The following is a 13,025-nucleotide window of genomic DNA, read 5'->3' on the forward strand; positions in this document are numbered from 1 at the left end:
GCATTCAGTCTGGGACCTTGCTAGTCTGAATGGCTCATGTTCAGTATTGCATTCGCACAGTGAACATTTCTGCTAATTATTCCCCTGATGTATCGATTCCATTTGAAGCTTTGCTGTGCTACAAGAAACAATTCTGCATAACAAAAAGCTGTTGTTACACAATCAAAATTCAGGATGTTTGACCATTAGCACAATGCTGGTTGTGGAGTCATAGAGTTATAAAGCATGGAAACAGACCCTTTGGTCCAATTTGTTTGCACCGACCAGATGGTCCCAAACTGATTTAGTCCTATTTGCCAGCATTTGGTTCATATCTCCCTAAACCTTTATAAGGCGCTGGTCAGCCAACACTTGGAGTATTGCGTGCAGTTTTGGGCCCCATATTCCCAAGAAGGATGTACTGGCCCTGGAGCGGGTTCAGTTGAGGTTCACGAGAATGGTCCCAGGAATTAAAAGCTTAACAGATGAGCAATGTTTGAGGACTCTGGGACCATGCTCATTGGTGTTTAGAAGGATGGGGGGGATCTAATGAAACTTACAGAATACTGAATGGCCTGGATAGAATGGATGTTGGGAAGATTGTTCCATTGGTAGGAGAGACTCGGGCCCGAGGGTACAGCCTTAGAGTAAAGGGAAGACCTATTAGAACGGAGAAAAGGAGAAACTTCTTCAGCCAGAGAGTGGTGAATCTATGGAATTTACTGCCACAGAAGGCTGTGGAGGCCAGGTCATTGAATATATTTAAGACTGAGATAGATAAGTTCTTGATTATCAAGCCGATCAAGGGTAATGGGGAGAAAGCAGGAGAATGGGGTTGAGGAATGTATCAGCCATGATTGAATGGCGAAGCAGACTCGATGGGCTGAATGGCCTAATTTCTGTTGCTATGTCTTATGGTCTTATGATCTTAAACCCTTCCTATTCATGTATCCATCCAGATGCCTTTTAAATATTGTAATTATACTAGCCTCCACCACCTCCTCTGGCAGCTCATTCCAACCACACACCACCCTTTGCATGAAAATGTTGTCGCTCAGGTCCTTTTTAAATCTTTCCCCTCTCAACTTCAACCTATGCCCTCCAGTTCTGGTCCCCCCACCCTGGGATAAAGACCTTGGCTATTCACCCTATCTGTGTTCCTTATGATTTAATAAACCCCTAAAGCTCACCCCTCAGTGTCCAAAACTCCAGGGGTAAAATGTCCCAGTCTGCTCAGACTCTACCTATAACTCAGACCCTCTAATCTTGCTGTGAAAATTGTGTTTCCACCTTCAAAACTATTTAATTAGTTATGAAAAGCTTTTGGACGCCCTGAACACCATCTGCTCTCAATATTTTTTTTGGACTCATGATCAATCTGTTTAAGCTTGCAGCCCCCTTACTTCTTATTGTGTAACTTTGGGAATTTTTTAGAGGTGGCCTTGCGCAAAGAAAAATCATACACTATTTCTAAAGGTGAATGATGAATAATGTTACAGAGTGAATGACCTACAAATGTTGCAAAATACGACAGAGTCACAACAATAAATAACCATGAAAGTATTTGGGAGAAACATTAATTAGTTTCAGAAATTAATGTGCAATAGGTAAGATTGCTAGATTGACTCAGCAGACTAATGTTGCACCATAAACAATGCTACCAAAATATGTAGTTACACAAAACAGTCACCAGAGGGCATCACATCATCATGGTACCGTTCTTATCAAATAATAAGCATAGAAAAATATATATTTTTTAAACAAGTACAACACTGATATTGCAAAAGTTTTATTTACCAAATAAGAATGTTTACAAATGTTTGTATTATAAGCATTTATTTCATATGAATGCAATATGTTCTTCAGGAAAGAGTTTTGTTGTGTAATGTCCAATGTTCATATGTCCGAAGAAACTCTTGTCTCTGTCATTCAAGAATTTTAAAGCTAGTGCATTTAACATTTGTATACAAGTATACAGTCATGTAATTGCAAGGTTTGAGAGGCTTGGAAGGATATTAGAACATCATTAGGCACGTGTGCTGCAGGGAAAGGTCCCAAAAAATATCAAAGGAGGGTCAGTAACTGAAATTTGACACTGGACAATCTTAAAGAATCAGTGTACATGACCAAAGCTTGGTCAAAACTACATTTTTTTTTGGAGCATCCTAAAGGAGGAAAGAGAGGTAGAGAAGAAGGAAGATTTAGGTAGAGACTTCCTTAGTTTAGGGTTCACATAGCTGAAGGAACGTGGTGAAACTATTAAAATTAAAGCTGCACAAGAGGCAATGATTGGAGCTGCATGGATCTTGTGAAGGTTGTAGGCCTGGAGGAGATTATAAAGGTGAGGGAGGGGGCCGAGGCCGGTGCAGAATATGGAAAGAAGCCTGAGAAAAATCCAGGAGATGATTCCCCAGCAGCTAACCTAGGGCTTGCTGGGATTTTTCAATTACCTCGCAGAGTTTTCAATTATTTCAGGTTTATGGAAGCTAAAGCTTGGGAGGCCAGTCAGTAGTGTGTCAGAATAGTGATGTTTACAGGTAATAAAGGCAAGAAGGAAGGTTGAATTATTTCAAAGTACACCCACACCAGTTACATTGCTAAATAATCATGTTTTAACATATATATTTAATAACCTATACAATAAAACAATCTGAATGGTGGCTCAGTGGTTAGCACTGCTGCCTCACAGCGCCAGGAACCTGGGTTCGATTCCATCCTCAGGCAACTGTCTGTGTGGAGTTTGCACATTCTCCCCATGTCTGCATGGGTTTCCTTCCACAGTCCAAAGATGTGCAGGCTAGTTGGATTGGCCACATTAAATTGCCTGGAGTGTTCAGAGATGTGTAGATTTAGAAGGGTTATAGGGAGACAGGTCTGGGTGGGATGCTCTGACAGTCGGTGTGGACTTGTTGGGCCGAAGGGCCCGTTTTCACACTGTAGGGATTATCTGATTGTCTATGAAACGGTCAATGGAACTACTTATATTGGCCACTTGGTGGAGGCAGTGTGCACATATTTAAATACTTCAGTTGGGGAGTCCTAGGAGCACAGTGTCAATATCTCTTCCTTTAGACTGGGGTGGGGGCAAGGTTTAAGTTTCACCTGCTGTATATGTATGTCCTAATATTTCTGAATAGATTGATCAGCAGTATCTATAATTTCAACTAAAAATGTACATTTGTATTAAGTATATAAGGAACAGGTGCTAATAAGTTGAAAGTATGGAGATGGTTGATCCTAATATCTGCAATTCAATCAAAGCTGTAGCACAGAAAGAGTTTAACTTAATGCATTTTCCATACACAATAATATTCTTCAGACACAATTAAATAATTAGTGTGTAATGCAGTTACCAGGGTATCTCAATTATTTACAAATATCAAATTCACAGTTTCTACTTGCAACAATATCAATAGTTAACAACTGGGTCCTAATTCCTGTTACAATATTCACATTATTAAATAGGTAATGTCATTGTTTATTGTCTTCTTCCACTTTGAATTTTAAATCGTATCTTTATTTCTGTCATCACATATTCTATCATCTATTTTTATAAACCAATTCAACTTCTAACTTTTCAGCCTTATGTAAGTTTACTGTCACATCTTTCCTTAGCCTACAGTTTTTTTTCAGAGAGTATTGCAAAATCCTGTAGCACAAGAGGAGGTTATTGGGCCCATCATTTGTGTTTTAGCCCTGTCTGATTACTCTCAGAATCTATATGTAATTGTCATCCTTACCTGGTCTGGTCTACATGTGTCTCTAGACCCACAACAGTCTGGTTGGCTCTTTACTGCCCTCTGGGCAAATAGAGATGGGCAATAAATGCTGGCTTAGCCAGCGATGCCCTCATCCTGTGAATGAATTTTTTTAAAAATCCTCAAAATGAATCCTCTTTGAGTCCATACCTAGTTAACCTTAGGAAGTTATGATAGATTCACATTGGTTATTTTGTTCAATTTCCTGTGTGTTTTCTTTTGTTTGCATTGTTCTTCATTATGAAGGCAGGTAGTGTTACCACCAAGTTTAGTCCAGCCAGCTGACTGGTGCTAGGCAGAACACATGGACAATCCTGAAATCTGGTCCTCTGATGAAAGTTTTATGTTTGCACCACCCATTTCCCTCACATTCAACATGACAGGAACATTAATCTTCAGAAAAGGAGATATGAGAGAAACAGCGCACAAGAGTTGGTCATAATTGAGAGTTGTGCAGCTTGGCGGCTCAATGGTTAGCACTGCTGCCTCACAGCGCCAGGAACCTGGGTTTGATTCAACCCTCGAGCGAGTGTCTGTGTAGAGTTTGCACATTCTCCCCACATCTACTTGGGTTCATTCTGGTTTCAACCCACAGTCCAAAGATGTGCAAGAAGGACTGGTCATGCTAAATTGCCCCTATAGTGTCCAGGGATGCACAGGTTAGGTGGGTTAGCCATTGGAAATGCAGGGTTAGGGTAGGGGGTGTGTCTAGGTGGGGTGCTCTTCAGAGGGTTAATGTGGACTTGATGAGCTGAGTTTACAAACTGTAGGGACTCTATGATAATGATAAGGTCAAAAATACCAAAGCCATTGAGACTTTATAGAACCAAAAGAGGCTGACAAACAATATTAATAATGAATGGTGAAAAACCGCAAGGAACAGGAATACAACATGATAGAAACTGCTGGGATTTTAGTACAATGATAACGATTTTCTACACAGACACAGGAGAATTTTTAATACTGAAAAGTTCCAGTTTATAAGAAGACAATTATTTTTAAAACTAGGAGCAGAAGAAATGGCAAATTGAATCTGTTACACCTTTCAGTATTAACATATTCGACATTTTAAAAAAACAAAGGGTTAAAACTCAGTCTCACCTTCGCCAACCTTGATTATTTGTTCAAGAAAAAAGTGGCCTTTGGTTTTCTGTCAGATAGTAGAATAGATAAAATGCACTATGGTTTGCATCCTGGGGAAAACTGCCACTGAAAATTGAAACAGGCATTTTGACTAAAATAAAATCTTTAAAGCATAGTGTTAACTGATAGTAATGCTTGTGTTATGTCTACTCTCACTTCTGTAACCTCCTCCAGCCTGCAACCTGTCAGGGTAACTGCACTCCGGTTTTAATTATTCCAGCACTAACGCTCCGTTGGCCCTAAGCACAAGAATTCTGAACTTAAACCTCTCCAACTCTCTACTTCTCTCCGCCTCAAAGAGATTGTTTAAAATCTGCCCCTTTTGACCAAGTATTTGATCACTTGACCTAACATGGACCTTATGCGGCTCTGTGTCAAAGTTTGTTTGATTATCCCCCTTCAGCACGTTGGGATGTTTTACTATGCAAATGGTGCCACACAAGTACAAGTTGTAGTAGTCCTTACACAAACATATGAGCAAGGCACAGATGCTTTGGCCCATCTTGTGCATCACAATATATTCAGTTTTGTACACACCAGGACTTTAACCAACATTTAAATTCATTAAAAATGGAAAGCCTTGTAACAGTTCCCGTTCATTTATTGCATCATTTGATTCCTGCAGTGTTTTAGCATGGATATGGTCTGGGGTATAGTGAAATAGTGATAATCCCTTTTGTTCTTCGCCAGGAATGATTTGAGATAAACCGGTGAAAAAAGGCTGACTGGAGTCTGATGGAACAACAGCAAGTGTTGGAATCACGTGTTTCTTGTATTCATTAGTGTTCATCTCATTACACTCCAGGACAATGTAGTGCTTCTGGAAACCTTCTTGCAGATTTGACACGTTTTGCCAGGAGTTGTGGACCTGTAGTGATTGCTTGGTGCTGCTGTTTGCTTTGTTTAAGCAGCTGGTCTCAGGTACTGGATATTGTCCATGTTTCATCTCCTGCATCAAGCAGTAATTGGTGCTACCAATGTTGGCTTTGGTCAAGCTACCACAATGGACAACCTGGATCTGAGTCTTCGGACTTAGCTCCTCTTTAAGCTCCTTAACTTCCTTTTGAAGCAGAGACATGTAGGACATTGTTAGAATTACATCCTTTAGAAAATAGAACACATTTTGCAATGTATCTGCCAACATTTTATTTATGGTAGAATGCTGCCGAATCCCTATTCAACTATTTCTTGGCAGTGTAATTAGCATAATAACTGCAAAGGTTCAAGAAGACAATCCAATATCAGCTAATCAGTGCAAACAAGGGCTGGGCAATAAATGTCAATGTGCCAGTGTCAACCTCATCCTCATCTCCAATAATAATAGATCACGTAATGTTAATATAATCTCTTCAGCTTTGTCAATATGTGAAACAATTATGGATGATTTTAAATTAGGTTACAGGTCCTTACCTCAACAACCACCTGCAAAAAATCTGCAGTAACACAATATGACTTATAGAACAAAATTACCTCCATTCAGTCCCACCCACAGGAGCAGAGCAGGAAACCATTTGGCCCATCATGTCTATTATGACACTTTGCAGCAGCTCCTTTGTGAAGGTTAAAACCGAAGGTGTAAACAGCAAGAATATCAAGGAGATGATTTAATTTTGTGTGTGATAAGTTGCTAAGCTGTCATGGTTTGCCAGGATTACTGAATTTTTATAACCATCACACTACTGATTCTTTAAAGGGCTTTGTTCTATATTTGACACTGTCCAGTGGAACCAACACTGCTGGCAATCTTCTCATGATAAAATAACTCATTACTCTCACACATAAGGAATGAACAATTAGACACAAATTACCTCCCTTAATGTCTTTGGCATCCATTGAGCGAGAGTGCTATTGGCAGGATCTGGAATGTTTGGCCAAAAATGTTTCTTAATTCTGCAGGTTCAAGGGATAAGGGGAGAAATGAATGCTACATTATTACAACGCCTATCTCAATGAGATTCTGTCCATCCTAGTTCAAAGTTGAAACATATTGCTGCCACATACCTGTGTCGCTGATAGATGCACACGGCTATAAAAATCAGTGCTGTCAACAGAGAGAGTAAAAACGTGACCATCAGGAAGGCTTCAACTTCCCCATCATCTAATGAAAGAAAAGATAAGTTATTCATATCCAAAGACAAAGATGGCAACTTTACACAGTGCAAAACTGAGTGAGGGGAAAACCTGCACAAAAGTTTAAAGTTACGTGGAGTGAGCAGTACCTTGTAAAGGATAGTACATCTCAACTAAAAGTGATCTTCAATCTCGCTTTGACCTTATTTGTGGCTGCAGTGATGTTTGCATGCGAGTGAACTTGGTTTGAGTTGAAGTCAAGCCTCAGTTAGATGAGTTTTGATCATGGAATCCTGACAGTGTGGAAGCAGAGCATTAACCTGTTGAGTCCACACTGACTCTCCAAAGACCATCTCTCCAAAACCCACCCCCTCTATCCTATCCCTGTAACCCTGCATTTACCATGGCCAATCCACCTAGCCTATACATCCCAGGACACTATGGGCAATTTAGTATGGCCAGTTCTTCCTGCACATCTTTGGACTGTGGGAGGAAACTGGAGCACCAGGTGGAAACCCTGGTTTGGCCACATCTGGAGTATTGTGTTCAGTTCTGGTCGCCTCATAACAGGAAAGATGTAGAAGCATTGAAAAAGGTGCAGAGGAGATTTATCAGGATGTTGCCTGGAATGGAGGGAAGCCCTTATGAGGAAAGCTTGAGAGAGCTAGGGCTTTTCTCTTGAGAACGACAAAGGATGAGAGGTGACTTGATAGAAGTGAACAGAATGATCAGAGGTATAGATAGAATGGACTGCCAGAGACTTTATCCTAGAGCAGAGGTAGCTATTATGAGGGAGCATAGTTTTAAAGTGAGTGGAGGTAGATATAGGGGAGTCGTCACAGGTAGGTTCTTTACTCAGGGGAGGGTTGTGGAATGCATTGCCAGAGAGGGTAGTGGAGTTGGCCTCATTAGGGGCATTTAAGCAGCTATTAGATAGGCATCTGGATGATAGTATAATATAGGGGGTGGAGGTTAGATAGACCTTAGGTTTAAGGTAAAAGTTCAGCACAACATTGCAGGCCAAAGAGCTTGTACCGTGCTATATAGTTCTATGTTCTATATTCTATGTTCTAACCCACGCAGCCACAGGGAGAACATGCAAACCCTACACAGACAGTTGCCCGAGGTTGGAATCAAACCTGGGTCCCTGAGGCAGCAGTGCTAACCACTGAACATCCATCCTACCTGATAGACTGTGATGTGTGGAGGATTGAGGGAGGAGCACCTGAAATTTCAATGTGTTCATGAGACCAGTGGGTGCTCACATTACCTCCTAGATGCTATTTTTGCCCTTCTGAAGTTAATGACAAAATATATTGGATGGGACTGGACAGTGGTTTGTAGAGGCAACAAGTGCCCGTTCTGTGCTGATGCTTGGGTAAGTTACATCTATGGCCCAGCAAATTTATGCATCAACTGTAATTTTATTGAAGTTTATATTGTCGAAATACTTCTTTTTAAATCCATGCTCTTCCATACTAACAACTTCAGATGTACTAACTAAAATATTGTAGAACGGTAAAATATTATTTATTTCAAATCATTTCGCAAAATACTTGAGCTCTGAACAATTTATTTCAATAGAAGACAACTTGGAAGTTCAGGGCTGAGCCGGTTGTGCTTTTAACTCAATTGTCCTTGCCCTTCCTCCATAACCCTTGCCTTCCTTGTCAATCAAAACATTCTAACTCCGACTTAAATAAAGACTTCCAAAGACAAACACAGCTCTCAGAAAATAAATGCATGCTCATCTCCATCTTATATGAAGAGTCCCTTATTTTGAGACTGTGGTCTGTAGGTCCAGACTTTACCATAAGGGGAAATCTCCATTCAGCACCCATCTGGTCATGACCCCTCTGAATCTTATATGTTTCGATATGGTCGCGTCATTTCGCTCAACGTCAATGAGTACAGGCCCAATCTGCTCAAACTACTTTCTTAAGACAATCCCTTTATCCCACAAATCAGCCCAGCAAACCTTCTTGGAATTGCTTCCAACATGTCTTTTCTTAGGTCAGAGGACTGAAACTATACACAGTGCTCCATGGTAACATGTTTCTTTAAAACGTTGCACAACTGTAGAAGGTCTGAGCATCCAAACTGAAATATTTACCAAACATCTTGGTAGTGATAGTCAAGTTGGAACCAGTGGTACTTCCTCCATCAGTGGAGACCATGATGTTGATCTCATACTCTGTGTTTGCTATCAGACCAGCAATCATATAATCTTGTATGGATCCATTTAATGCAACAGCTGTGGAGAAAAGAAGCTAAATACAGTTGTTGGAGTCAAAAGGAATTCTGCAGATAAATCCCTAAACAAATGGGTTAGGAAGCATATAATCTAATGGGCAGAACTTTGATTTTTTTTTGAGACCTTGTGGAGGTAGGTCTAATAATTGGGAGGTACCTCTGCTCCTAGACAGGTCAATCTTTTTTGGAGGTTCATGTGTGGGTAAAATGCCAGGTTTGTGGGCAGGTGATTTATCCACCTGCAGACCTTTCAGATCTCCCAGTACCTCCTTCTTAGTAAAAACCGAAAGAAATGTGGATGCTGGAAATCAGGAATAAAAATGGAAGTTGCTGGAAAAGTTCAGTAGGTCTGGCAGCATCTGTGAAGAAAAAGAATCAGAGTTAAGGTTTCAGGTCCGGTGACCCTTCCTGTTCAGAGGAAGGGTCATTGGACCCGAAATGTTAATTCTGATTTTTTTTCTTCACAGATGCTACCAGACCTGCTGAGCTTTTCCAGCAACTTCTGTTTTGTGCCTTCTTCTTAGTGATGGCCCTTAAACTCACCTCTACCCCTTGAAGCTCTGGTATGCCTCTGGCATCTTCCACTGTGAAAACTGACACAAGTACTTATTTAGTTCCTCTGTCATTTCTTTGTTTCCTGTTACTACTTCTCCAACCTTATTTTGCAATGGTCCAATGTCCACTGTTGCCTCTGTCTTACCTTTTATTTATCTAAAAGACCTCCAGCAATCTCCTTCCTAGCTAGCTTACCTCATATTTCATCTTCTCCCCCATTTTTGCTATTTTAGTTGTCTGCTGCTGTTTTCTTAAATTTTCCATAGTCCTCTGGCTTCCCACTAATCTTCATCACATTGTTTGTTCTTTCCTATTACTTTTATGCTGTCCCTAATGTCCCTTGTCAGCCATGGTTGCTTTGTCCTCCCCTCAATGTGTTCCTTTTTCTTTGAGAAGAATTTGTGCTATGCCTCCCAAGTTAGCCCTAGAAACACCTGTCATTATTCCTCCGCCATCTTCCCTCCTAGGCTCCCCTTCCAATCAATGCTGGCCAGCTCCTCCCTTATATCCATGTAACTACTGTTACTCAATTGCAATACTGTTACATCTGATTCCAACTACTCCCTCTCAAACTCCTGGGTGAATTCTCTCATATTATGGTCTCTGCCCCGTAGGAATTCCTTCACTTTAAGCTTCCTAAATAAGTCTACTTTAATATTAATCACCAAATCTAGAACTACCCTAGTGAGCTTCATCACCAGCTGATCCATAAAAAAAAACCAATTTGTGGACATTCCACCAATTACTTTTCTTGGGATCTGCTACCAACCTGACTTTCCCAGTCCACCAAATCTTAAAGTCCTCTACGATTATTGTAATTTCTTACATGCCTTTCCTACATTTTCTGCCCGGCATCATGATTATTGCCAGGGGCCTTTACTGCACATAACTCCCATCAGCATCTTTTTTCCCTTTGCAGTACCCTAACTTAACTCACACAGATTCTACGCCTTTTGACCTTATATCACTTCTTGCTTTATATTTAATTTCATTTCTTACTAATAAGGCAACCTACCCTCTGTACCCATCAGCCTGTCCTTTCGACAGGACGTGTATCCTTGGATACTAAGTTCCTAGCCCTGATCCCTTCGCAGGCACACAACATCCTTCCTGCCAATTTCAATCTGCACTACAAGCGCATTTTACCTTTTTTCATTTCCTGTGTAAATATAAGTACAACACCCCCGGTCCCACGGCCAGCCCTTCTCATAGCTCTCACCTTATCCGCCATGCCTGAAGATTTGAGGCTTTCCATATTCTGGGTCCACTTAATTGTTCTGGAAACTTTGCTGAACCCACTATCTTTAACATATTTCATGATTTTCCTTGCAACTGAACCCACTGCCTTCTCTTAAAGGAATTCACTACCATCCAGTCTGGTGGATGGTGGGACATTAATTAGTACGGGCAAGGGTTTTGGAGAATTGACCGGAAAGTGCAACTGAGGCTGAGGTGAGTGCAGCCAGGATCGTATCAAATTGCACAGCAGGCTCAAGGAGCTGAAGTATGTACTCCTGCTCTTAGTCCTTTTATAGACAAAGCAATGCCTCAAAGAAAGATAAAATAAAACAAAGAACTGCAGATGCTGAAAATCTGAAGCAAAACAAGAAACTGCTGGAAAATCTCAGCAGACCCAGCAGCATTTGTGAAGAGATGACAGAATACTTTTGTTGCACCGTGCTTTCCCTTTACATATGCTGTCCGACCTCAAAAAAGGCGTAAGGCTTAAATATATTCCTCTTGTTTGCAGAGACCATATCTTTGCTCATGAATGTATGTCACTTCCAACAAGCATAAATGAATTACGTTTTGAGTTTGAATTTTGATCTTAAGTTGGTGTTGCTTTTAGCACACACAGGATTATGCAGCAAGTAAACACTAAAAGAACTGCAGATGCTGTAAATTCGAAACAAAAACAGAAGTTCCTGGAAAAGCTCAACAGTTCTGAGGGATGGTCACCAGACCTGAAATGTTAACTCTGATTTCTCTTCACAAGTGCTGCCAGATCTGCAGAGCTTTTCCTGCAACTTCTGTTCTTGATATACAGCAACAGCTGCCCAATTGTGGACTCACATCCAATTGCTTTACTCTGGGCTGTACAAGTGTTGGCAGGTTGAGCGTTGTTAGCAACACTGAAGGAACAAGTTGTTTGATTTGTCTACCAATCATTGGGATGTATATCCTACAAACTGGTAATAGGACCTGGGACAAGGTTGAGGGTGATGCATCAGGACCAGCAAATGGGGCTTGGCATTAAGATCGGGAATCCAGACCCGATGGAGCACTCAGCATGTGACTTCTGCCTTGCATCACACCGGACATTGAAATCCATATACAGTGTTGCTCACTTTTATGAAAATCTTCAGCAACATGTTTCTTTGTTCAGCAATACAATTTAGATTGTGCACTGTGTGCCTAGAGGGCCTAAACATTACCTTTTGTAAACGTATTACTTATTGTGCTCCGGCCGTCTGAACTAAATGCATCTCAATGCTTCCACTCAAACTATCACATCCTCAGGCTGTTCCAGTGACACAAATTTTCATTTAAGTGTCAGAGACAGTGAAAATGGCAGCTATCTGAGTGATACTGACTCATAGCAGTTACTTTGTCCTAACCCTAACTAAACCAAATCCAATCTTGCTGCTTTTACTTACAATTCATCTTGTCATTCTTATTTTTATACAATATGGTGTAGTTCCTGATAAAGCCATTCCGATCATCAATTGGAAGTTCATCCCACTCGAGCCGTACTTTGGTTTTCCAGATTTGCTTCGTTCTAATTTCAGGACTCCGTCGCGGGGCTGCAATATTAAATGACATAAGTGAGAACAAACCAGACATTTTAAAATCATTTTCTGTCAACATTTTCTGCCAAGTTTTTACCTATTCATGAGCAAGGTCAAATTCTATTCTGACAAAGCCAGCAATTATTGCCTGTCCTTAACTGGCCTTGAGAAGGTGATAGTGAGCTGCTGGCTTGTATGGATGAAGCCCCTGGGATGTAGATAGCCCCACAGTGCCGAGAGTTCCAGGACTTTGACTCAGTGACAATGAAGGATTGGAGTTTCCAACACAGGACAGCGAGTGATCTGGAGGGCTACTTGTGTCGCGTCCCCAGGTGTCTAACACCTTTACTCCTATGGATGGTTAGGAGTTGTGGGGGAGGTGGTGGAAGTAGATACTACAGTGACTTTTAAAGGGCATCTTGACAAATACATGAATAGGATCAGAATAGAGGGATATGATCCCCAGAAAGGTAGGCGG

At 40.9% G+C, this 13,025-nt stretch overlaps 1 protein-coding gene across 7 annotated transcripts in view; it reads right to left on the reverse strand.

Annotated features, from left to right (window-relative positions):
- Positions 1 to 1,829: 1,829 nt before the first annotated feature.
- LOC125465713 (interleukin-6 receptor subunit beta-like) overlaps positions 1,830 to 13,025 on the reverse strand; it is an 88,100-nt gene continuing 76,904 nt past the window's right edge. For all 7 annotated transcript variants that reach the window (XM_059638564.1, XM_059638569.1, XM_059638567.1 and 4 more), the window contains 5 exons: positions 12,416 to 12,562; positions 9,064 to 9,204; positions 6,882 to 6,978; positions 6,689 to 6,770; positions 1,830 to 5,940 (listed from right to left, as the gene is read on the reverse strand). In XM_059638564.1, coding sequence (XP_059494547.1) covers positions 5,425 to 5,940; positions 6,689 to 6,770; positions 6,882 to 6,978; positions 9,064 to 9,204; positions 12,416 to 12,562 — 983 coding nt within the window. In that variant the 3' untranslated portion in view covers positions 1,830 to 5,424. The remainder of the gene's footprint in view (positions 5,941 to 6,688; positions 6,771 to 6,881; positions 6,979 to 9,063; positions 9,205 to 12,415; positions 12,563 to 13,025) is intronic.

Source organism: Stegostoma tigrinum, chromosome 30 (assembly GCF_030684315.1).
Source record: "Stegostoma tigrinum isolate sSteTig4 chromosome 30, sSteTig4.hap1, whole genome shotgun sequence".
NCBI classification, from domain to species: Eukaryota; Metazoa; Chordata; class Chondrichthyes; order Orectolobiformes; family Stegostomatidae; genus Stegostoma; species Stegostoma tigrinum.